Below are 24,816 nucleotides of genomic sequence, written 5' to 3' on the forward strand. Positions count from 1 at the left end.
GAGCGGATGAAAATATTAGTATATGAAAACTGAAAACGGTCTCAGGAGAGGATTTAAGAAAGTCTTCAAAGCATCGTATGATAGTTGAGTAAACTGCAGTGTTTTATATCGTTTTATTTTTTTATTTGCCCAGTTTGGTCTTCTATGAACAGACCAAAAACGTGCCCTCCACACCCCTCTCTCTCTCTCTCACACACACACACACACACACACACACACACACACACACACACACACACACACACACACACACACACACACACACACACACACACACACACACACACACACACACACACACACACACACACACACACACACACACACACACACACACACACACACACACACACACACACACACACACACACACACACACACACACACACACACACACACACACACACACACACACACACACACACACACACACACACACACACACACACACACACACACACACACACACACACACACACACACGCGCGCGCGCGCGCGCGCGCACGCACGCACGCGCTCGCGCAAAAACAAAATGCCGACTATTACGTTACTTCCTAGTGCGAAATTTCAGCGCAGCTCATCAGCTGTTTCAGTTTTTCGATAGATTAAAGCAAAGTATTCGTCCAAGACGTGGTATCTACAGGCGCGGTCAAAAATACGCGGCCCACGGCTTCGATCGGCGGAACAGCTGTGAGCCACACCGCGGCGCTTGCGCCAGCGCTGCGAGAAGAAAGCAGAAGAAAGCGTAATTATGGAGGCTGTGAAAAGTGCAAAAAAAAAAAAAAAAAGAGATTTAACGCTAGGATCAGGTACCTAAACATGCAAGGGGGCAGAAAGAGAATGAAATGGCTAAAAAGAGAACAGCAGTTGAAGGACAACGGAATAGGTGTGTACGCTCTATGCAGGACTCATCGCAGGGGTCTAGAAGATCCACCATTTATAGAAGGCTATGTTTGGGAAGGGTGCAAAAGAAAGAGAACGGAGAAAACGGGGGGAGGATTAGGTATGTTGATACACCAAGAAACCATTTGGCAAAGGGTAAAATCATCTTGCAAATAACATATCTGGGTATCAGGAACAATTACCGGCGTAAGGACATGACGGTAGTTTATTTATGGATATGACGCCAATGCAGGAAGAAAAACAAGGATCCCGTTAATTGTCTCAGTGACGTTTTAAGCCAGTTTGGAGACAGGGCTGATATTATTCTACTGGGGATGCGGCTGGAGCATGGCACGCACGAGCCGAAGTTGCAAACGTTCAATCTTGCGGTTGGTTATTGCGTATCCGCAGTTAATATTAAGGTTAGTAGTTTGTTTTATCCCTTAGTGCATTTTCCTGCATGTTTATTCCGTCGCGGCTTTAAAAAAATGCAACCAAGCTCTCTCTGTCACCAGATGAGGAACAAGAGAGTATAGTCACTGATTCATTTGGACGCACGCGATTCTCACCGACTAAAAAAAATTTCCCCGTCAAATTTTGCCACTACCCTGAACACGTTGAAGTGCACGACTGAACGACGAGGGAGAATGTCGAGCCATTTTCGTGTTCTTACCAGGCGATTGACCCTGACGCCACAAAGGGAGGACGTCCTTTGTGCTGAAACAGCGCAATGGGACTGCAATAAAGGAGGGTCAGCAGAGGACGCAATAGGGCGCTCGTTTCTAAATGGAAGTTCATTCAAATCACCACTCATGACTAGAGCCAGCATCGTTCATGGAAAAAAAAAAAAAAATATAGGAAAGCAAAAAAATTAAGAAGACGCTCAAGCTTCGCGTTCAGAGTAGACGCGCGAAGCGCATTTAACACCACTTTTTCATTTTGCGACTACTTTTATACGCTTTTGTTGAAACTGGTTTTTTTGGGGGAAAGGAAAGCGCAGTAGCTGACTTTTAAGTGGAAGCTTAAATTCGTCAAATGTGCATATGTCGTCGGTTCGAATCCTATATCGCAAACTAGCCTCCCACTTTGCTAGAAGATGGACGCTAAATGAAAAGCGAAATGGCATGATACCGCCCTGAGCGCTGCACGAAGAACGGGTGAGTCGTAATTTTGAAGCGCGAAATCATGTGCATATTGTTTTACGGCAAGTTTTTCTCGAAACTAGGCTCTATCACAAAATAAAACAAGATAGTCTTTTTATTTTTTTGAGCCACAGCGGCACACAAACTTAGTAATCGGGCGCAGGCTTCAAGAATATCAGGTATACTGTTCTCACTAAAAGGCTGCAGGAAATCATTGCTCTGCTTGTCTGCTTGTGAATGCAGCCACACACTTCACCGCCCGCTTCTTCGTCCTATTAAGAAGTTGTGCAGAACTAACCTGTTCAATCGTCCAGGCTCACATACATATCAGGAAACTTTATGGTGAATCTAAAGTAAAGGACGATAGTTCATGCATCACTCCTATTTCAATGGCAACGCAGCGGCAGGGTACATGACTGACAGAATTAGGCACGTCGTACCGCACTTTTAATTATTCAAAAATCACGCTTATGCCTAAAGGTTTCGAACTAGCCAGTTAAAGTGTGTTTAGGATGCAGGTAGACGCGCTTCGCAGGGCCAATTCAAGTGCTGTCAGCGCTGTTTCAAAGGAAGCACTAATCCATATATTAAAGACATGCGTTCTCGGTCTTGCCAATGTACATGTCGCCTTCAGAGATAAGCCTACTGCGAGACACGTGGCAGACGGCAGAAGAAATGATTAAATACCAGTACAGGCAAACCAGATTGTCAACAAATCCCGTGGGTACTCAACATTATCTTTACTCGCACGAGAAACTAGTAAATGCGAGCAAATATGAATGTCTCAGTTATCGCGATCACAATATTTATTCAGAAATTTTTCACAGAAGTGAAAGAAAATGTACTACGTGTTTCGCGTATTCCAACGCAATACACGGCAAGAATACCTATAGCACCATGGAAGGGTGAACATGGCGAAATTTCGTCGCATGGTTGATGAATATCCCACGGTGGTTTCGAAGCTTCAAGCACTACAAAATGCACGTTAAAGGGAATGTATACCTGACACAACTCAAACCTCAGTTTTCCTGGCAGGCTGTTTTTATTCACTAGAATACGCATACTGCGCGTATTCAGGGAAAGTGGAGTGCTTTATTCCTCATCAGGGAGGCGGGTAATCCCCCAGAGTGCATATCCATCTTCGTTTCTTCGCTTTCGTGACCATCAATCGCACATAGCCCAACAACCGGCTGTGCGGCTAAGGCCTAAAGCCTGACCGCTCCGTTGCTTCGTCGCTTGCTGCGACGAAAAACGGAGCAAGATATTCAAGCACGTGCTCCCGAAAGATGCGCTGAACACTCGTCCATCCATGAAAACAAGCACAGCATACTGCTGCGCAAAGGAATGAAAAATTATCGCGCCGATTAGGAGCCCCCTTTGCAGATTCTACGCGGCAACTCGGGTTTCCTTCTTCGGGAGCGGACTGGGCGGACTGACTTTGGGGCCTCGGCGGCTCCTTTTTAAACCCTTGTTTGTGCGCAGGGTCGGGGTCCGAAACAAAACACACACTTGGAGCGCACTAAGTAGTTCATTCACGTAGACACACCACACTTTAGCACTGCAAGGCCGCCATCTTAGGTTTGAAAAACATAACGCACAGCAAATAAAAAAACAGTCACGTACGCCCCAACTTCGGTTCTTCTGGGGGTCATATTGCCAGGGAAAAAGAATATACGGATATACAAAGGAAGCTCTATACTGTGGACGTAGTAGGGGTGACTTTGAGTGGGGATCGTACGACACAGGCAGCACGTACTCTTCTGCTCGAGCATGGAGAGAGATGGAGCTAACACAGGGAAAGCTATACTGTTCCGAGGCAATGTGCACGTACGCGTTCTTGCGCCCCCGATCGACGGTCACATATACAGGTCCCGTGAAAATATGGGGTTTACACAAGAACAATTCAGCGTGTGTATAAATGCAACATGGCCAAATTAATGGATGCCGCCTATTCTGTGACAGCGTAATAAGGTTGAAGTAAACTGTATGCACTTTTTACCTCCCTGCGGCTCTCAACATCTCCTTTCTTCCCTTTTTCTTCTTCTGTTCCTTCTTGTTTTCCTAAATTAGAAGTTTTTTGCCAGAATTCCTTTAAATGTTCCTCGTTTTTTTTGCTCTCTAGTCTGCAGCAGCATATGAAGGAGGAAGGGATAATATTTTGATCCTTATAGCGCTAAAACCGGATTTTTTCATACGCTAGAGATGAGGCGGTGCACACTGGCAATGAGATTAACGTAATGCTTCATGTGCAACTTCATGCAGATGCGGAGCAAGTGCTAATGACTTGTTAGGCGTCAAATAAAATAGGCACACAACCACTTTGGGAAAGCAGCCAAGACACAGGCAGCGAACGGTTATAAAGTCCGAGGTTATGAAAGACGCTGTGTGAAATCTGACGGAAACGGAGAAAGAAGTGAGAGGGCCACAAGCGCTGCCTTGAAGGATATAACACGGCCTTGTTAATGGCTCTTGTCTGCCGGCTAACCTTGTATACGTGCTCGTTCGGATTTGCACACTTTGCTAATCGCTTAACCACTAATCACTTAACATGTGCCTGTATCATCTCACTTATACTCATTAGCGTGCAGTATCAAGCTATACTCCATCATGTGAAAGACAACCTGACAGATGTAAAGCTCCGCTTCAACCAAGCCGCACCAACGTGCCAGCGTGGCCTATAGGGGATGCATTTGTCACTCGGTATCCAGAGATCACGTGTTCGATTTCCATTTCACCCTCCCTAAAAAGTTTTTCCCAACTCGGCCATATCATGCGGACTCGTGGATGCGCCACACAACCCGGCGACTGATCAGTGCCTGGCCAACTGTGCTACCTGCCAGAGGCATGCTCGTGATGTTTTCGACCAAAACGCGGCGCAGCGTTTTCTGCAGAGCGGGCTACGAACGCCGACGCGCGAAAAATACTGTGGCTGTTGCCGCGCAACCTTCGCACCTTAGCCGGTTGACTCTCACTCAAACACTCCATATCTGCTTTAGCGATTGTATCTTGTGATGAGGGTAACGTTGTGATATGTTGTTGAATAAACTATGAAAAGGGGAAAAGCAGTTGGAGAGGATCAGGTAACTATATATTTGTTGAAAGACGGAGGGTGAGAAAGGGGGGGGGGGGATATCGTGCTAGAAAAGCTGGCCACCCTGTATACGCAGTGCCTGGTGTCATCGACGGTACCGGAGCCATGGAAGAACGCAAACATTATCTTAATTCATGAGAAAGGGGACGCTAAGGACCCGCAAAATTACAGACCAATCAGCTTAACTGTCTGCTACGTATAAGGTATTTACTAAAATAATCGCTAATAGAATCAGGACAACCTTAGACTGCAATCAAGCAAAAATTCCCCCTTTCTCTACTTATGCCTTGTGGCAAATGTTTCGAAAAAAAAAAAATCAAGCGAAGGATCAAGCAGGTTTTCGGAAACGGTACTCTACTATCGATCATATCCATACCATCAATCAGGTGATAGAAAAATGCTCGGAATATAACTAGCCCTTATACATAGCATTCATTGATTAGGTTTGATTACGATGTCACGCCGTATCATATCTCGCCTCTGTCTTCTACATCACTTCTATTATCATCCCCGCACGAGACATGCAAAGCTACAGCCCCACCTACAAGACATCTAGCCGCCTAAACCATAATCATAGCATTGCATGTATTAAATGTCGCACCTTAGCACTAAATTCTTCATTTTTTTCCGGACGCTATAGTACTGTGGACAGCCCTGCCAAACACCATCGTATCATGCAATGATCGCAAATCATTCAGGAAAAAATTAAACGACCATCTTTCGTGAACACATCGGTGATGACGTCAGCAGAATTGTGGGCACGCGGGGGAGACGGCGGTTACCTTGTCTCGACTTTTTTTGCGTGTGTTTGTGGTTCTGCTGACGTTGCCATCGATGACGTACCAACCAGCTCAAGTTTAACCAGTTTCATGAAAGCGTTTTTCTCATGCATATCACATAGATTTGTATAACCTTTTCGGTGTCATTTACTTATGGTATATTGTTATTTTTGTTTTTCATTTTGTTTCGTTTAACCCACGCATTCTTTCTCTTGTTTCTGTTTTCTTTTCTTGTTGTTTCAATGTTTTCCTGTTCTTGTTTGCATTGTATACTGAGTTTGCTCCCCGTTTATGTAATATCCTCTGGCCTTTAAGGGAAAAAATAAATGAAATGAAAGGATAAGCATTTGACTCAGTAGAAACCTAGGCGGTCATGTATACATTGCGAAATCAGGGTGTAGACGAGCCGTACGTGAAAGTACTGGAAGATATATAGCATATATTATATATAGTGGCTTCACAGCAACCATTGTTCTGCATAAAGAAAGTAGCAAAATTCCTATAAAGAAAGGTGTTAGGCAAGGAGACACGATCTCCCCAGCACTACTCACAGCTTGCTTAGAGAAAGTATTTAGAGACTTGGAATGAGAGTAGTTAGAGATAAGGGTAGATGAAGAGTACCATAGTTGATGACATTGCCTTGCTATGTAACTCAGGGGATGAATTGCAAAGAATGATTGATGACCTAGACAGGAAAAGTAGGAAGGTAGTCTTGAAAACCAATATGCAGAAGACTAAGGTAATGTTCAACAGCCTCGGTAAGGAACAGCAGTTTACGTTAGGTAGGGAAGCACTGGAAGTAGTAGGCGAATATGTCTGCTTAGGACACGTAGTAACTGCAGATCCGGACCATGAAAGGGAAATAACAAGGAAGATTGGGATGGAGCGCATTTGGTAAGAACTCCCAGATTATGACTAACTAGCAGCTTACCGCTATTGTTCAAGAGGAAAGTATATAACAGTTGCATCTTACTTGTACTCACCTATGGGGCTGAAACGTGGAGGCTTACGAAGAGGGTTAGACTTAAGTTGAGGACAACGCAGAGGGCTATGGAACGAAAAATGGTAGGGGTAACATTAAGAGATAGGAAGCGGGCAGAGTGGGTCAGAAAAATAACTCAAGTTACTGACATTCTAGTAGAAACCAAGAAGAAGAAATGGGCATGGGCAGGACATGTAGTGCGAAGAGAGGATAATCGATAGTCGCTTAGGGTAACAAACTGAATTCCAAGGGAAGGAAAGCGTAGCAGGGGGCGGCAGAACGTTAGGTGGGCGGATGAGGTTAGGAAGTTCGCAGGGATCAAGTGAATGTAGCTAGCACAGGACCGGGTTTATTGGAGGAATATGGGAGAGGCCTTCGTCCTGCAGTGGGTATAGTCAAGCTGACGATGATGATGATGCTGATGTTGCTGGTTAGCGAAAGGTACGATGCAATCGCAACGATTTGCAGCAGACAAACTGCGTGCGAGGACCGGGCGGAGAACAGCAGCGCCAGTTTTATAGAGGCAGAGGCGCGCGAAACTACACGCTTTGCCGGCCTGCACACCTACTGGCTACACACATAATCGCCGCACTGAAACTTTCCATAGGAGACCTGTGAGACTGCACTCAATACAACTTAAAGAAAAGATAAATGGCACTTAGAGTGAATCCTCAAAGCCACCCGAGTTCGTCGACAGTATTTGGAGCTTTTACGCAGTGCACACAGAGGCCATGGCAGGGCAAGACGTAGCAATAAATTTCTGTTGCCGTTTTTCAGTCTGCTTTCCGCGTGCAGGCTAACATGGCGAGTGTATGGGAGCTGTGGAATGCCGCCATGCTGGTGGCAGCGGCGGTTGTAGCCCTGGTGTGGCTGACGCGCCGGAGACAGCAGAGCCTGTTCAAGCGTCTCGGCTATCCGGGTCCCAAGCCAAACCTCGTCTGGGGCAGCTGGAAAGAGCTACAGAAGGACCGCATAAAAGTAAGTACATATATATATATATATATATATATATATATATATATATATATATATATATATATATTGGCTTTTTATTTCCTCCGTCCAGCCATGCTTTTGCGCGACACTAGAACCCCGGTTTCGCATTTTATGCACGTCGCCTATTAGTCACAAAATGAAATAAATTAAAAGGTTTTTCCATTACGAGACACTGGACATGTAAACGTAAGCAAGTCGAGCACGGTGTGAGAGAATAAAGAGTTAGGAGGGGCATCCCTAATAAGAGAGGCTGCACCTCTGAGTTATACACTGGGCTGACCACTCTCAAAGGAAACACAGAAGCGCCTGATTGGAGGTTACAACTCCGCAGATCGTCTCCGCAAGAAGGACTTCCATATCGATGCCCATGTGCGAAAAGCACTTCCAACATCAGGTGTTATCTAACCAACCGAAGTGCTAAAAAAGATGGAACACGCCTTCATCGTGTGCATCTGACTTAGCCCTGCTGAGAATTATTTCTTGAGAAATACATGCACTCCGTGAGTTTACAAAGTCAGGGTTAAAGATGACAGAAATTTTTAAGCGCGCAACGTTTGCACCGTCTTTTAACCCTGCCTTTGGAAGTCCAAGCGGGGCAAGGGTTTCTCAAGGCATGTTCCAACTAGCCCAATCTCAAGCACTTTAGAATCATGAGGCCTATTGTGGAGTATTTCGTTCTGCAATGTTAGGGGATTAGCAAGGGTAAATTAGCTGACCTTGGGCCTACTACAGGAATAAAAGGTCAATAAGAAAATTATGGACCATCCTATGGCTGATATGCTCGCACCAAGTGTCCACGAGCATTCGCAACTTCTTGTAGATCCTTCCCTGTAATATGAAGAAAAAAAGTTATAATTTAAATTTGGTAAAAAGTTAGTTCACAATATGCTGCGTTATAACTACGCAGTTCATTGTGTAGCCGCATAGTGTGGACACACTATATTCTATAGGAATAGAACTGAGCGCCGTATATGGAAAATATATTTTGCTGAAAGGCAGTCAAGACCTCACTCCTTTTTTCATTATAAAACTATTAACAATTTCTTTACGCCGTTTGACCCTTTTTTTTTCATCATTTTTTACAACGTTTTGACAACACGGAACAAACGAACAGTGGTTGTGCGGAGCATAAGTTTTGTTAACTTTAATATTGTGCTGTCGAGAACCCTTTTGACCCCATCTACTTCGTCCTCTCTGTAATGTGTGGAAAAAAGTAGAGAGCCGTTATGCCGACAGTAATGCTGATATCGGCAAGGCTCCCGCTGGTTTAAAACGGTTACAGGCATCTTTTACAGATAACAATCTTATTTTATTGAAAAATTTTATCATCATCACCACCAGCATCATGACTACACCCACTGCAGGGCGAACACTTCTCTCATATCCCTCCAATTAACCTCGCCTTGCGCCATCTGCACCCCCGTGTTCTCTGGAAACTTCCTAATACCATCCACCTGCCCAACTTTCTGCTCCCTCTTCTACGCTTGCCTTCCCCTGGACTCCAGTCAATTAACCTTAGCGACCATCGGTTACTTTGCCTTCGCATTACATTCCCTACCCATGTCCATTTCTTTTTCTAGAATGTCAGTAACTCGCTTTTATTAATTGACCCACTCTGCACACTCCTCGTCTATTAACGTTAAGGCTATGATTTCCGGTTCTATTAATCTAGGCGTTGTCCCTAATTAAAGTTGAACCCTTTTCGTTAGCCCCCTCTTTGCCATAGGTGAGTGCCGGTAAGACGCAGCTGTTATATATTTTATTTGCTACTTTTGTTATTGTACACCTGTATTAAATGTACATAAAACTACTCAAATTCACGAAATCGTAAAATCCCTTTAAAAACAACCAATACACCCACAGGTCTCGCCTCGTGAGGCTTTTTGCTATTAACGTTCTTGCCATCCTCAAAAAACTTTCCCGATGGGTTTTCTATGGTGGATTTAATTACTCGATGCAAGCGAAGGATAAACTTTATCTGCGCGTCGGGAGATTTGACCATGCCGTTCAATATTTCAGTAGCAATATCTTGCAATATTCCACGCTTGTCTCAAATTTAAGGTGCATGACCACGAAAAGTTGCTTTGGTCACAAGTGTGATACCTAAGCTATGGGAAAGCGGGGTTCCTATATAAAAAAAAAAGTACGATTTAGATTGCTTTGCCGCCTGACAGTATTAATGCGCATACAAGGGTGCAGATGACACGATTTGGATTCTAGAAAATCGTGGGTATTGCAGCGAAGTATGAAGTGAACAGAAAATAGAAAATATCATTAGGTATGTCATTGCTCTAAATCTGCTCCTCATTTACGTAGTCGAGTAAGCGCTCACGTTGGGAAGCAGCTTGCAATATCCGCAAAGAATATACGGTCCATAAAGTTCAGTGCAGTGCCCCTTTAACAGCCAACAAAAGTACCCAATGACAGCTGCTGGGGCATATCTATCGCCAATATGTGCTTCACGCTTTAAAGCGAAGTCATAATTTACGGCGGCTCCAGATGACAGTATCAATGCCCATACAAGGGTGCAGATGACACGATTTGGATTCTAGACAATCGTGGGTATTGCAGCGAAGTATGAAGTGAACAGAAAATAGAAAATATCATTAGGTATGTCATTGCTCTAAATCTGCTCCTCTTTTACGTAGTTGAGTAAGCGCTCACGTTGGGAAGCAGCTTGCAATATCCCCAAAGAATATACGGTCCATAAAGATCAGTGCAGTGCCCCTTTAACAGCCAACAAAAGTACCCAATGACAGCTGCTGGGGCATATCTATCGCCAATATGTGCCTCACGCTTTAAAGCGAAGTCATAATTTACGGCGGCTCCAGATGACAGTATCAATGCCCATACAAGGGTGCAGATGACACGATTTGGATTCTAGACAATCGTGGGTATTGCAGCGAAGTATGAAGTGAACAGAAAATAGAAAATATCATTAGGTATGTCATTGCTCTAAATCTGCTCCTCATTTACGTAGTCGAGCAAGCGCTCACGTTGGGAAGCAGCTTGCAATATCCCCAAAGAATATACGGTCCATAAAGATCAGTGCAGTGCCCATTTAACAGCCAACAAAAGTACCCAATGACAGCTGCTGGGGCATATCTATCGCCAATATGTGCTTCACGCTTTAAAGCGAAGTCATAATTTACGGCGGCTCCAGATGACAGTATCAATGCCCATACAAGGGTGAAGATGACACGATTTGGATTCTAGACAATCGTGGGTATTGCAGCGAAGTATGAAGTGAACAGAAAATAGAAAATATCATTAAGTATGTCATTGCTCTAAATCTGCTCCTCATTTACGTAGTCGAGTAAGCGCTCACGTTGGGAAGCAGCTTGCAATATCCGCAAAGAATATACGGTCCATAAAGATGAGTGCAGTGCCCATTTAACAGCCAACAAAAGTACCCAATGACAGCTGCTGGGGCATATCTATCGCCAATATGTGCTTCACGCTTTAAAGCGAAGTCATAATTTACGGCGGCTCCAGATGACAGTATCAATGCCCATACAAGGGTGCAGATGACACGATTTGGATTCTAGACAATCGTGGGTATTGCAGCGAAGTATGAAGTGAACAGAAAATAGAAAATATCATTAAGTATGTCATTGCTCTAAATCTGCTCCTCATTTACGTAGTCGAGTAAGCGCTCACGTTGAGAAGCAGCTTGCAATATCCGCAAAGAATATACGGTCCATGAAGTTCAGTGCAGTGCCCATTTAACAGCCAACAAAAGTACCCAATGACAGCTGCTGGGGCATATCTATCGCCAATATGTGCTTCACGCTTTAAAGCGAAGTCATAATTTACGGCGGCTCCAGATGACAGTATCAATGCCCATACAAGGGTGCAGATGACACGATTTGGATTCTAGACAATCGTGGGTATTGCAGCGAAGTATGAAGTGAACAGAAAATAGAAAATATCATTAGGTATGTCATTGCTCTAAATCTGCTCCTCATTTACATAGTCGAGTAAGCGCTCACGTTGGGAAGCAGCTTGCAATATCCCCAAAGAATATACGGTCCATAAAGATCAGTGCAGTGCCCATTTAACAGCCAACAAAAGTACCCAATGACAGCTGCTGGGGCATATCTATCGCCAATATGTGCTTCACGCTTTAAAGCGAAGTCATAATTTACGGCGGCTCCAGATGACAGTATCAATGCCCATACAAGGGTGCAGATGACACGATTTGGATTCTAGACAATCGTGCGTATTGCAGCGAAGTATGAAGTGAACAGAAAATAGAAAATATCATTAGGTATGTCATTGCTCTAAATCTGCTCCTCATTTACGTAGTCGAGTAAGCGCTCACGTTGGGAAGCAGCTTGCAATATCCCCAAAGAATATACGGTCCATAAAGATCAGTGCAGTGCCCATTTAACAGCCATCAAAAGTACCCAATGACAGCTGCTGGGGCATATCTATCGCCAATATGTGCTTCACGCTTTAAAGCGAAGTCATAATTTACGGCGGCTCCAGATGACAGTATCAATGCCCATACAAGGGTGCAGATGACACGATTTGGATTCTAGACAATCGTGGGTATTGCAGCGAAGTATGAAGTGAACAGAAAATAGAAAATATCATTAAGTATGTCATTGCTCTAAATCTGCTCCTCATTTACGTAGTCGAGTAAGCGCTCACGTTGAGAAGCAGCTTGCAATATCCGCAAGGAATATACGGTCCATGAAGTTCAGTGCAGTGCCCCTTTAACAGCCAACAAACGTACCCAATGACAGCTGCTGGGGCATATCTATCGCCAATATGCGCTTCACGCTTTAAAGCGAAGTCATAATTTACGGGGGCTCCAGATGACAGTATCAATGCCCATACAAGGGTGCAGATGACACGATTTGGATTCTAGACAATCGTGGGTATTGCACCGAAGTATGAAGTGAACAGAAAATAGAAAATATCATTAGGTATGTCATTGCTCTAAATCTGCTCCTCATTTACGTAGTCGAGTAAGCGCTCACGTTGGGAAGCAGCTTGCAATATCCCCAAAGAATATACGGTCCATAAAGATCAGTCCAGTGCCCATTTAACAGCCAACAAAAGTACCCAATGACAGCTGCTGGGGCAAATCTATCGCCAATATGTGCTTCACGCTTTAAAGAGAAGTCATAATTTACGGGGGCTCCAGATGAGAGTATCAATGCCTATACAAGGGTGCAGATGACACGATTTGGATTCTAGACAATCGTGGGTATTGCAGCGAAGTATGAAGTGAACAGAAAATAGAAAATATCATTAAGTATGTCATTGCTCTAAATCTGCTCCTCATTTACGTAGTCGAGTAAGCGCTCACGTTGGAAAGCAGCTTGCAATATCCCCAAAGAATATACGGTCCATAAAGATCAGTCCAGTGCCCATTTAACAGCCAACAAAAGTACCCAATGACAGCTGCTGGGGCAAATCTATCGCCAATATGTGCTTCACGCTTTAAAGAGAAGTCATAATTTACGGCGGCTCCAGATGAGAGTATCAATGCCTATACAAGGGTGCAGATGACACGATTTGGATTCTAGACAATCGTGGGTATTGCAGCGAAGTATGAAGTGAACAGAAAATAGAAAATATCATTAAGTATGTCATTGCTCTAAATCTGCTCCTCATTTACGTAGTCGAGTAAGCGCTCACGTTGGGAAGCAGCTTGCAATATCCGCAAAGAATATACGGTCCATGAAGTTCAGTGCAGTGCCCCTTTAACAGCCAACAAAAGTACCCAATGACAGCTGCTGGGGCATATCTATCGCCAATATGCGCTTCACGCTTTAAAGCGAAGTCATAATTTACGGGGGCTCCAGATGACAGTATCAATGCCCATACAAGGGTGCAGATGACACGATTTGGATTCTAGACAATCGTGGGTATTGCACCGAAGTATGAAGTGAACAGAAAATAGAAAATATCATTAGGTATGTCATTGCTCTAAATCTGCTCCTCATTTACGTAGTCGAGTAAGCGCTCACGTTGGGAAGCAGCTTGCAATATCCCCAAAGAATATACGGTCCATGAAGTTCAGTGCAGTGCCCCTTTAACAGCCAACAAAAGTACCCAATGACAGCTGCTGGGGCATATCTATCGCCAATATGCGCTTCACGCTTTAAAGCGAAGTCATAATTTACGGCGGCTCTAGATGAGAGTATCAATGCCCATACAAGGGTGCAGATGACACGATTTGGATTCTAGACAATCGTGGGTATTGCAGCGAAGTATGAAGTGAACAGAAAATAGAAAATATCATTAGGTATGTCATTGCTCTAAATCTGCTCCTCATTTACGTAGTCGAGTAAGCGCTCACGTTGGGAAGCAGCTTGCAATATCCGCAAAGAATATACGGTCCATGAAGTTCAGTGCAGTGCCCCTTTAACAGCCAACAAAAGTACCCAATGACAGCTGCTGGGGCATATCTATCGCCAATATGCGCTTCACGCTTTAAAGCGAAGTCATAATTTACGGCGGCTCCAGATGAGAGTATCAATGCCCATACAAGGGTGCAGATGACACGATTTGGATTCTAGACAATCGTGGGTATTGCAGCGAAGTATGAAGTGAACAGAAAATAGAAAATATCATTAGGTATGTCATTGCTCTAAATCTGCTCCTCATTTACGTAGTCGAGTAAGCGCTCACGTTGGGAAGCAGCTTGCAATATCCCCAAAGAATATACGGTCCATAAAGATCAGTGCAGTGCCCATTTAACAGCCAACAAAAGTACCCAATGACAGCTGCTGGGGCATATCTATCGCCAATATGTGCTTCACGCTTTAAAGAGAAGTCATAATTTACGGCGGCTCCAGATGAGAGTATCAATGCCCATACAAGGGTGCAGATGACACGATTTGGATTCTAGACAATCGTGGGTATTGCAGCGAAGTATGAAGTGAACAGAAAATAGAAAATATCATTAGGTATGTCATTGCTCTAAATCTGCTCCTCATTTACGTAGTCGAGTAAGCGCTCACGTTGGGAAGCAGCTTGCAATATCCCCAAAGAATATACGGTCCATAAAGATCAGTGCAGTGCCCATTTAACAGCCAACAAAAGTACCCAATGACAGCTGCTGGGGCATATCTATCGCCAATATGTGCTTCACGCTTTAAAGCGAAGTCATAATTTACGGCGGCTCCAGATGAGAGTATCAATGCCCATACAAGGGTGCAGATGACACGATTTGGATTCTAGACAATCGTGGGTATTGCAGCGAAGTATGAAGTGAACAGAAAATAGAAAATATCATTAGGTATGTCATTGCTCTAAATCTGCTCCTCATTTACGTAGTCGAGTAAGCGCTCACGTTGGGAAGCAGCTTGCAATATCCCCAAAGAATATACGGTCCATAAAGATCAGTGCAGTGCCCATTTAACAGCCAACAAAAGTACCCAATGACAGCTGCTGGGGCATATCTATCGCCAATATGTGCTTCACGCTTTAAAGAGAAGTCATAATTTACGGCGGCTCCAGATGAGAGTATCAATGCCCATACAAGGGTGCAGATGACACGATTTGGATTCTAGACAATCGTGGGTATTGCAGCGAAGTATGAAGTGAACAGAAAATAGAAAATATCATTAGGTATGTCATTGCTCTAAATCTGCTCCTCATTTACGTAGTCGAGTAAGCGCTCACGTTGGGAAGCAGCTTGCAATATCCCCAAAGAATATACGGTCCATAAAGATCAGTGCAGTGCCCATTTAACAGCCAACAAAAGTACCCAATGACAGCTGCTGGGGCATATCTATCGCCAATATGTGCTTCACGCTTTAAAGCGAAGTCATAATTTACGGCGGCTCCAGATGAGAGTATCAATGCCCATACAAGGGTGCAGATGACACGATTTGGATTCTAGACAATCGTGGGTATTGCAGCGAAGTATGAAGTGAGCAGAAAATAGAAAATATCATTAGGTATGTCATTGCTCTAAATCTGCTCCTCATTTACGAAGTCGAGTAAGCGCTCACGTTGAGAAGCAGCTTGCAATATCCGCAAAGAATATACGGTCATGAAGTTCAGTGCAGTGCCCCTTTAACAGGCAACAAAAGTACCCAATGACAGCTGCTGGGGCATATCTATCGCCAATATGTGCTTCACGCTTTAAAGCGAAGTCATAATTTACGGCGGCTCCAGATGAGAGTATCAATGCCCATACAAGGGTGCAGATGACACAATTTGGATTCTAGACAATCGTGGGTATTGCAGCGAAGTATGAAGTGAACAGAAAATAGAAAATATCATTAAGTATGTCATTGCTCTAAATCTGCTCCTCATTTACGAAGTCGAGTAAGCGCTCACGTTGAGAAGCAGCTTGCAATATCCGCAAAGAATATACGGTCATGAAGTTCAGTGCAGTGCCCCTTTAACAGGCAACAAAAGTACCCAATGACAGCTGCTGGGGCATATCTATCGCCAATATGTGCTTCACGCTTTAAAGCGAAGTCATAATTTACGGCGGCTCCAGATGAGAGTATCAATGCCCATACAAGGGTGCAGATGACACAATTTGGATTCTAGACAATCGTGGGTATTGCAGCGAAGTATGAAGTGAACAGAAAATAGAAAATATCATTAAGTATGTCATTGCTCTAAATCTGCTCCTCATTTACGAAGTCGAGTAAGCGCTCACGTTGAGAAGCAGCTTGCAATATCCGCAAAGAATATACGGTCATGAAGTTCAGTGCAGTGCCCCTTTAACAGGCAACAAAAGTACCCAATGACAGCTGCTGGGGCATATCTATCGCCAATATGTGCTTCACGCTTTAAAGCGAAGTCATAATTTACGGCGGCTCCAGATGAGAGTATCAATGCCCATACAAGGGTGCAGATGACACAATTTGGATTCTAGACAATCGTGGGTATTGCAGCGAAGTATGAAGTGAACAGAAAATAGAAAATATCATTAAGTATGTCATTGCTCTAAATCTGCTCCTCATTTACGTAGTCGAGTAAGCGCTCACGTTGAGAAGCAGCTTGCAATATCCGCAAGGAATATACGGTCCATGAAGTTCAGTGCGGTGCCCCTTTAACAGCCAACAAAAGTACCCAATGACAGCTGCTGGGGCATATCTATCGCCAATATGTGCTTCACGCTTTAAAGCGAAGTCATAATTTACGGCGGCTCCAGATGACAGTATCAATGCCTATACAAGGGTGCAGATGACACGATTTGGATTCTAGACATTCGTGGGTATTGCAGCGAAGTATGAAGTGAACAGAAAATAGAAAATATCATTAAGTATGTCATTGCTCTAAATCTGCTCCTCATTTACGTAGTCGAGTAAGCGCTCACGTTGGGAAGCAGCTTGCAATATCCCCAAAGAATATACGGTCCATAAAGATCAGTCCAGTGCCCATTTAACAGCCAACAAAAGTACCCAATGACAGCTGCTGGGGCATATCTATCGCCAATATGCGCTTCACGCTTTAAAGCGAAGTCATAATTTACGGGGGCTCCAGATGACAGTATCAATGCCCATACAAGGGTGCAGATGACACGATTTGGATTCTAGACAATCGTGGGTATTGCACCGAAGTATGAAGTGAACAGAAAATAGAAAATATCATTAGGTACGTCATTGCTCTAAATCTGCTCCTCATTTACGTAGTCGAGTAAGCGCTTACGTTGGGAAGCAGCTTGCAATATCCCCAAAGAATATACGGTCCATAAAGATCAGTGCAGTGCCCATTTAACAGCCAACAAAAGTACCCAATGACAGCTGCTGGGGCATATCTATCGCCAATATGTGCTTCACGCTTTAAAGAGAGGTCATAATTTACGGCGGCTCCAGATGAGAGTATCAATGCCCATACAAGGGTGCAGATGACACGATTTGGATTCTAGACAATCGTGGGTATTGCAGCGAAGTATGAAGTGAACAGAAAATAGAAAATATCATTAGGTATGTCATTGCTCTAAATCTGCTCCTCATTTACGTAGTCGAGTAAGCGCTCACGTTGGGAAGCAGCTTGCAATATCCCCAAAGAATATACGGTCCATAAAGATCAGTGCAGTGCCCATTTAACAGCCAACAAAAGTACCCAATGACAGCTGCTGGGGCATATCTATCGCCAATATGTGCTTCACGCTTTAAAGAGAAGTCATAATTTACGGCGGCTCCAGATGAGAGTATCAATGCCCATACAAGGGTGCAGATGACACGATTTGGATTCTAGACAATCGTGGGTATTGCAGCGAAGTATGAAAATAGAAAATATCATTAAGTATGTCATTGCTCTAAATCTGCTCCTCATTTACGAAGTCGAGTAAGCGCTCACGCTGGGAAGCAGCTTGCAATATCCGCAAAGAATATACGGTCCATAAAGATCAGTGCAGTGCCCATTTAACAGCCAACAAAAGTACCCAATGACAGCTGCTGGGGCATATCTATCGCCAATATGTGCTTCACGCTTTAAAGCGAAGTCATAATTTACGGCGGCTCCAGATGAAAGTATCAATGCCCATACAAGGGTGCAGATGACACAATTTGGATTCTAGACAATCGTGGGTATTGCAGCGAAGTATGAAAATAGAAAATATCATTAAGTATGTCATTGCTCTAAATCTGCTCCTCATTTACGAAGTCGAGTAAGCGCTCACGCTGGGAAGCAGCTTGCAATATCCGCAAAGAATATACGGTCCATAAAGATCAGTCCAGTGCCCATTTAACAGCCAACAAAAGTACCCAATGACAGCTGCTGGGGCATATCTATCGCCAATATGTGCTTCACGCTTTAAAGCGAAGTCATAATTTACGGCGGCTCCAGATGAGAGTATCAATGCCCATACAAGGGTGCAGATGACACGATTTGGATTCTAGACAATCGTGGGTATTGCAGCGAAGTATGAAAATAGAAAATATCATTAAGTATGTCATTGCTCTAAATCTGCTCCTCATTTACGAAGTCGAGTAAGCGCTCACGCTGGGAAGCAGCTTGCAATATCCGCAAAGAATATACGGTCCATAAAGATCAGTGCAGTGCCCATTTAACAGCCAACAAAAGTACCCAATGACAGCTGCTGGGGCATATCTATCGCCAATATGTGCTTCACGCTTTAAAGCGAAGTCATAATTTACGGCGGCTCCAGATGAGAGTATCAATGCCCATACAAGGGTGCAGATGACACGATTTGGATTCTAGACAATCGTGGGTATTGCAGCGAAGTATGAAGTGAACAGAAAATAGAAAATATCATTAGGTATGTCATTGCTCTAAATCTGCTCCTCATTTACGAAGTCGAGTAAGCGCTCACGTTGAGAAGCAGCTTGCAATATCCGCAAAGAATATACGGTCATGAAGTTCAGTGCAGTGCCCCTTTAACAGGCAACAAAAGTACCCAATGACAGCTGCTGGGGCATATCTATCGCCAATATGTGCTTCACGCTTTAAAGAGAAGTCATAATTTACGGCGGCTCCAGATGAGAGTATCAACGCCCATACAAGGGTGCAGATGACACGATTTGGATTCTAGACAATCGTGGGTATTGCAGCGAAGTATGAAGTGAACAGAAAATAGAAAATATCATTAGGTATGTCATTGCTCTAAATCTGCTCCTCATTTACGTAGTCGAGTAAGCGCTCACGTTGGGAAGCAGCTTGCAATATCCCCAAAGAATATACGGTCCATAAAGATCAGTGCAGTGCCCATTTAACAGCCAACAAAAGTACCCAATGACAGCTGCTGGGGCATATCTATCGCCAATATGTGCTTCACGCTTTAAAGCGAAGTCATAATTTACGGCGGCTCCAGATGAGAGTATCAATGCCCATACAAGGGTGCAGATGACACGATTTGGATTCTAGACAATCGTGGGTATTGCAGCGAAGTATGAAGTGAACAGAAAATAGAAAATATCATTAGGTATGTCATTGCTCTAAATCTGCTCCTCATTTACGAAGTCGAGTAAGCGCTCACGTTGAGAAGCAGCTTGCAATATCCGCAAAGAATATACGGTCATGAAGTTCAGTGCAGTGCCCCTTTAACAGGCAACAAAAGTACCCAATGACAGCTGCTGGGGCATATCTATCGCCAATATGTGCTTCACGCTTTAAAGCGAAGTCATAATTTACGGCGGCTCCAGATGAGAGTATCAATGCCCATACAAACGTGCAGATGACACAATTTGGATTCTAGACAATCGTGGGTATTGCAGCGAAGTATGAAGTGAACAGAAAATAGAAAATATCATTAAGTATGTCATTGCTCTAAATCTGCTCCTCATTTACGAAGTCGAGTAAGCGCTCACGTTGAGAAGCAGCTTGCAATATCCGCAAAGAATATACGGTCATGAAGTTCAGTGCAGTGCCCCTTTAACAGGCAACAAAAGTACCCAATGACAGCTGCTGGGGCATATCTATCGCCAATATGTGCTTCACGCTTTAAAGCGAAGTCATAATTTACGGCGGCTCCAGATGAGAGTATCAATGCCCATACAAGGGTGCAGATGACACAATTTGGATTCTAGACAATCGTGGGTATTGCAGCGAAGTATGAAGTGAACAGAAAATAGAAAATATCATTAAGTATGTCATTGCTCTAAATCTGCTCCTCATTTACGAAGTCGAGTAAGCGCTCACGTTGAGAAGCAGCTTGCAATATCCGCAAAGAATATACGGTCATGAAGTTCAGTGCAGTGCCCCTTTAACAGGCAACAAAAGTACCCAATGACAGCTGCTGGGGCATATCTATCGCCAATATGTGCTTCACGCTTTAAAGCGAAGTCATAATTTACGGCGGCTCCAGATGAGAGTATCAATGCCCATACAAGGGTGCAGATGACACAATTTGGATTCTAGACAATCGTGGGTATTGCAGCGAAGTATGAAGTGAACAGAAAATAGAAAATATCATTAAGTATGTCATTGCTCTAAATCTGCTCCTCATTTACGTAGTCGAGTAAGCGCTCACGTTGAGAAGCAGCTTGCAATATCCGCAAGGAATATACGGTCCATGAAGTTCAGTGCGGTGCCCCTTTAACAGCCAACAAAAGTACCCAATGACAGCTGCTGGGGCATATCTATCGCCAATATGTGCTTCACGCTTTAAAGCGAAGTCATAATTTACGGCGGCTCCAGATGACAGTATCAATGCCTATACAAGGGTGCAGATGACACGATTTGGATTCTAGACAATCGTGGGTATTGCAGCGAAGTATGAAGTGAACAGAAAATAGAAAATATCATTAAGTATGTCATTGCTCTAAATCTGCTCCTCATTTACGTAGTCGAGTAAGCGCTCACGTTGGGAAGCAGCTTGCAATATCCGCAAAGAATATACGGTCCATGAAGTTCAGTGCAGTGCCCCTTTAACAGCCAACAAACGTACCCAATGACAGCTGCTGGGGCATATCTATCGCCAATATGCGCTTCACGCTTTAAAGCGAAGTCATAATTTACGGGGCTCCAGATGACAGTATCAATGCCCATACAAGGGTGCAGATGACACGATTTGGATTCTAGACAATCGTGGGTATTGCACCGAAGTATGAAGTGAACAGAAAATAGAAAATATCATTAGGTATGTCATTGCTCTAAATCTGCTCCTCATTTACGTAGTCGAGTAAGCGCTCACGTTGGGAAGCAGCTTGCAATATCCCCAAAGAATATACGGTCCATAAAGATCAGTCCAGTGCCCATTTAACAGCCAACAAAAGTACCCAATGACAGCTGCTGGGGCAAATCTATCGCCAATATGTGCTTCACGCTTTAAAGAGAAGTCATAATTTACGGGGGCTCCAGATGAGAGTATCAATGCCTATACAAGGGTGCAGATGACACGATTTGGATTCTAGACAATCGTGGGTATTGCAGCGAAGTATGAAGTGAACAGAAAATAGAAAATATCATTAAGTATGTCATTGCTCTAAATCTGCTCCTCATTTACGTAGTCGAGTAAGCGCTCACGTTGGAAAGCAGCTTGCAATATCCCCAAAGAATATACGGTCCATAAAGATCAGTCCAGTGCCCATTTAACAGCCAACAAAAGTACCCAATGACAGCTGCTGGGGCAAATCTATCGCCAATATGTGCTTCACGCTTTAAAGAGAAGTCATAATTTACGGCGGCTCCAGATGAGAGTATCAATGCCTATACAAGGGTGCAGATGACACGATTTGGATTCTAGACAATCGTGGGTATTGCAGCGAAGTATGAAGTGAACAGAAAATAGAAAATATCATTAAGTATGTCATTGCTCTAAATCTGCTCCTCATTTACGTAGTCGAGTAAGCGCTCACGTTGGGAAGCAGCTTGCAATATCCGCAAAGAATATACGGTCCATGAAGTTCAGTGCAGTGCCCCTTTAACAGCCAACAAAAGTACCCAATGACAGCTGCTGGGGCATATCTATCGCCAATATGCGCTTCACGCTTTAAAGCGAAGTCATAATTTACGGGGGCTCCAGATGACAGTATCAATGCCCATACAAGGGTGCAGATGACACGATTTGGATTCTAGACAATCGTGGGTATTGCACCGAAGTATGAAGTGAACAGAAAATAGAAAATATCATTAGGTATGTCATTGCTCTAAATCTGCTCCTCATTTACGTAGTCGAGTAAGCGCTCACGTTGGGAAGCAGCTTGCAATATCCCCAAAGAATATACGGTCCATGAAGTTCAGTGCAGTGCCCCTTTAACAGCCAACAAAAGTACCCAATGACAGCTGCTGGGGCATATCTATCGCCAATATGCGCTTCACGCTTTAAAGCGAAGTCATAATTTACGGCGGCTCTAGATGAGAGTATCAATGCCCATACAAGGGTGCAGATGACACGATTTGGATTCTAGACAATCGTGGGTATTGCAGCGAAGTATGAAGTGAACAGAAAATAGAAAATATCATTAGGTATGTCATTGCTCTAAATCTGCTCCTCATTTACGTAGTCGAGTAAGCGCTCACGTTGGGAAGCAGCTTGCAATATCCGCAAAGAATATACGGTCCATGAAGTTCAGTGCAGTGCCCCTTTAACAGCCAACAAAAGTACCCAATGACAGCTGCTGGGGCATATCTATCGCCAATATGCGCTTCACGCTTTAAAGCGAAGTCATAATTTACGGCGGCTCCAGATGAGAGTATCAATGCCCATACAAGGGTGCAGATGACACGATTTGGATTCTAGACAATCGTGGGTATTGCAGCGAAGTATGAAGTGAACAGAAAATAGAAAATATCATTAGGTATGTCATTGCTCTAAATCTGCTCCTCATTTACGTAGTCGAGTAAGCGCTCACGTTGGGAAGCAGCTTGCAATATCCCCAAAGAATATACGGTCCATAAAGATCAGTGCAGTGCCCATTTAACAGCCAACAAAAGTACCCAATGACAGCTGCTGGGGCATATCTATCGCCAATATGTGCTTCACGCTTTAAAGAGAAGTCATAATTTACGGCGGCTCCAGATGAGAGTATCAATGCCCATACAAGGGTGCAGATGACACGATTTGGATTCTAGACAATCGTGGGTATTGCAGCGAAGTATGAAGTGAACAGAAAATAGAAAATATCATTAGGTATGTCATTGCTCTAAATCTGCTCCTCATTTACGTAGTCGAGTAAGCGCTCACGTTGGGAAGCAGCTTGCAATATCCCCAAAGAATATACGGTCCATAAAGATCAGTGCAGTGCCCATTTAACAGCCAACAAAAGTACCCAATGACAGCTGCTGGGGCATATCTATCGCCAATATGTGCTTCACGCTTTAAAGCGAAGTCATAATTTACGGCGGCTCCAGATGAGAGTATCAATGCCCATACAAGGGTGCAGATGACACGATTTGGATTCTAGACAATCGTGGGTATTGCAGCGAAGTATGAAGTGAACAGAAAATAGAAAATATCATTAGGTATGTCATTGCTCTAAATCTGCTCCTCATTTACGTAGTCGAGTAAGCGCTCACGTTGGGAAGCAGCTTGCAATATCCCCAAAGAATATACGGTCCATAAAGATCAGTGCAGTGCCCATTTAACAGCCAACAAAAGTACCCAATGACAGCTGCTGGGGCATATCTATCGCCAATATGTGCTTCACGCTTTAAAGAGAAGTCATAATTTACGGCGGCTCCAGATGAGAGTATCAATGCCCATACAAGGGTGCAGATGACACGATTTGGATTCTAGACAATCGTGGGTATTGCAGCGAAGTATGAAGTGAACAGAAAATAGAAAATATCATTAGGTATGTCATTGCTCTAAATCTGCTCCTCATTTACGTAGTCGAGTAAGCGCTCACGTTGGGAAGCAGCTTGCAATATCCCCAAAGAATATACGGTCCATAAAGATCAGTGCAGTGCCCATTTAACAGCCAACAAAAGTACCCAATGACAGCTGCTGGGGCATATCTATCGCCAATATGTGCTTCACGCTTTAAAGCGAAGTCATAATTTACGGCGGCTCCAGATGAGAGTATCAATGCCCATACAAGGGTGCAGATGACACGATTTGGATTCTAGACAATCGTGGGTATTGCAGCGAAGTATGAAGTGAACAGAAAATAGAAAATATCATTAGGTATGTCATTGCTCTAAATCTGCTCCTCATTTACGAAGTCGAGTAAGCGCTCACGTTGAGAAGCAGCTTGCAATATCCGCAAAGAATATACGGTCATGAAGTTCAGTGCAGTGCCCCTTTAACAGGCAACAAAAGTACCCAATGACAGCTGCTGGGGCATATCTATCGCCAATATGTGCTTCACGCTTTAAAGCGAAGTCATAATTTACGGCGGCTCCAGATGAGAGTATCAATGCCCATACAAGGGTGCAGATGACACAATTTGGATTCTAGACAATCGTGGGTATTGCAGCGAAGTATGAAGTGAACAGAAAATAGAAAATATCATTAAGTATGTCATTGCTCTAAATCTGCTCCTCATTTACGAAGTCGAGTAAGCGCTCACGTTGAGAAGCAGCTTGCAATATCCGCAAAGATTATACGGTCAT

At 43.8% G+C, this 24,816-nt stretch overlaps 1 protein-coding gene across 1 annotated transcript in view; it reads left to right on the plus strand.

Annotated features, from left to right (window-relative positions):
- The first annotated feature begins 7,677 nt into the window (after positions 1-7,677).
- Positions 7,678-24,816, plus strand: part of LOC146202761 (cytochrome P450 3A40-like) — a 110,106-nt gene continuing 92,967 nt past the window's right edge. Inside the window, exon 1 of the mRNA XM_084601987.1 lies at positions 7,678-7,854. Within this exon, the coding sequence (XP_084458113.1) occupies positions 7,678-7,854 (177 nt within the window). The remainder of the gene's footprint in view (positions 7,855-24,816) is intronic.

The sequence above is a fragment of the Amblyomma maculatum genome, chromosome 1 (assembly GCF_055883805.1).
Source record: "Amblyomma maculatum isolate TAMU_Amacu chromosome 1, ASM5588380v1, whole genome shotgun sequence".
Taxonomy (NCBI): Eukaryota; Metazoa; Arthropoda; class Arachnida; order Ixodida; family Ixodidae; genus Amblyomma; species Amblyomma maculatum.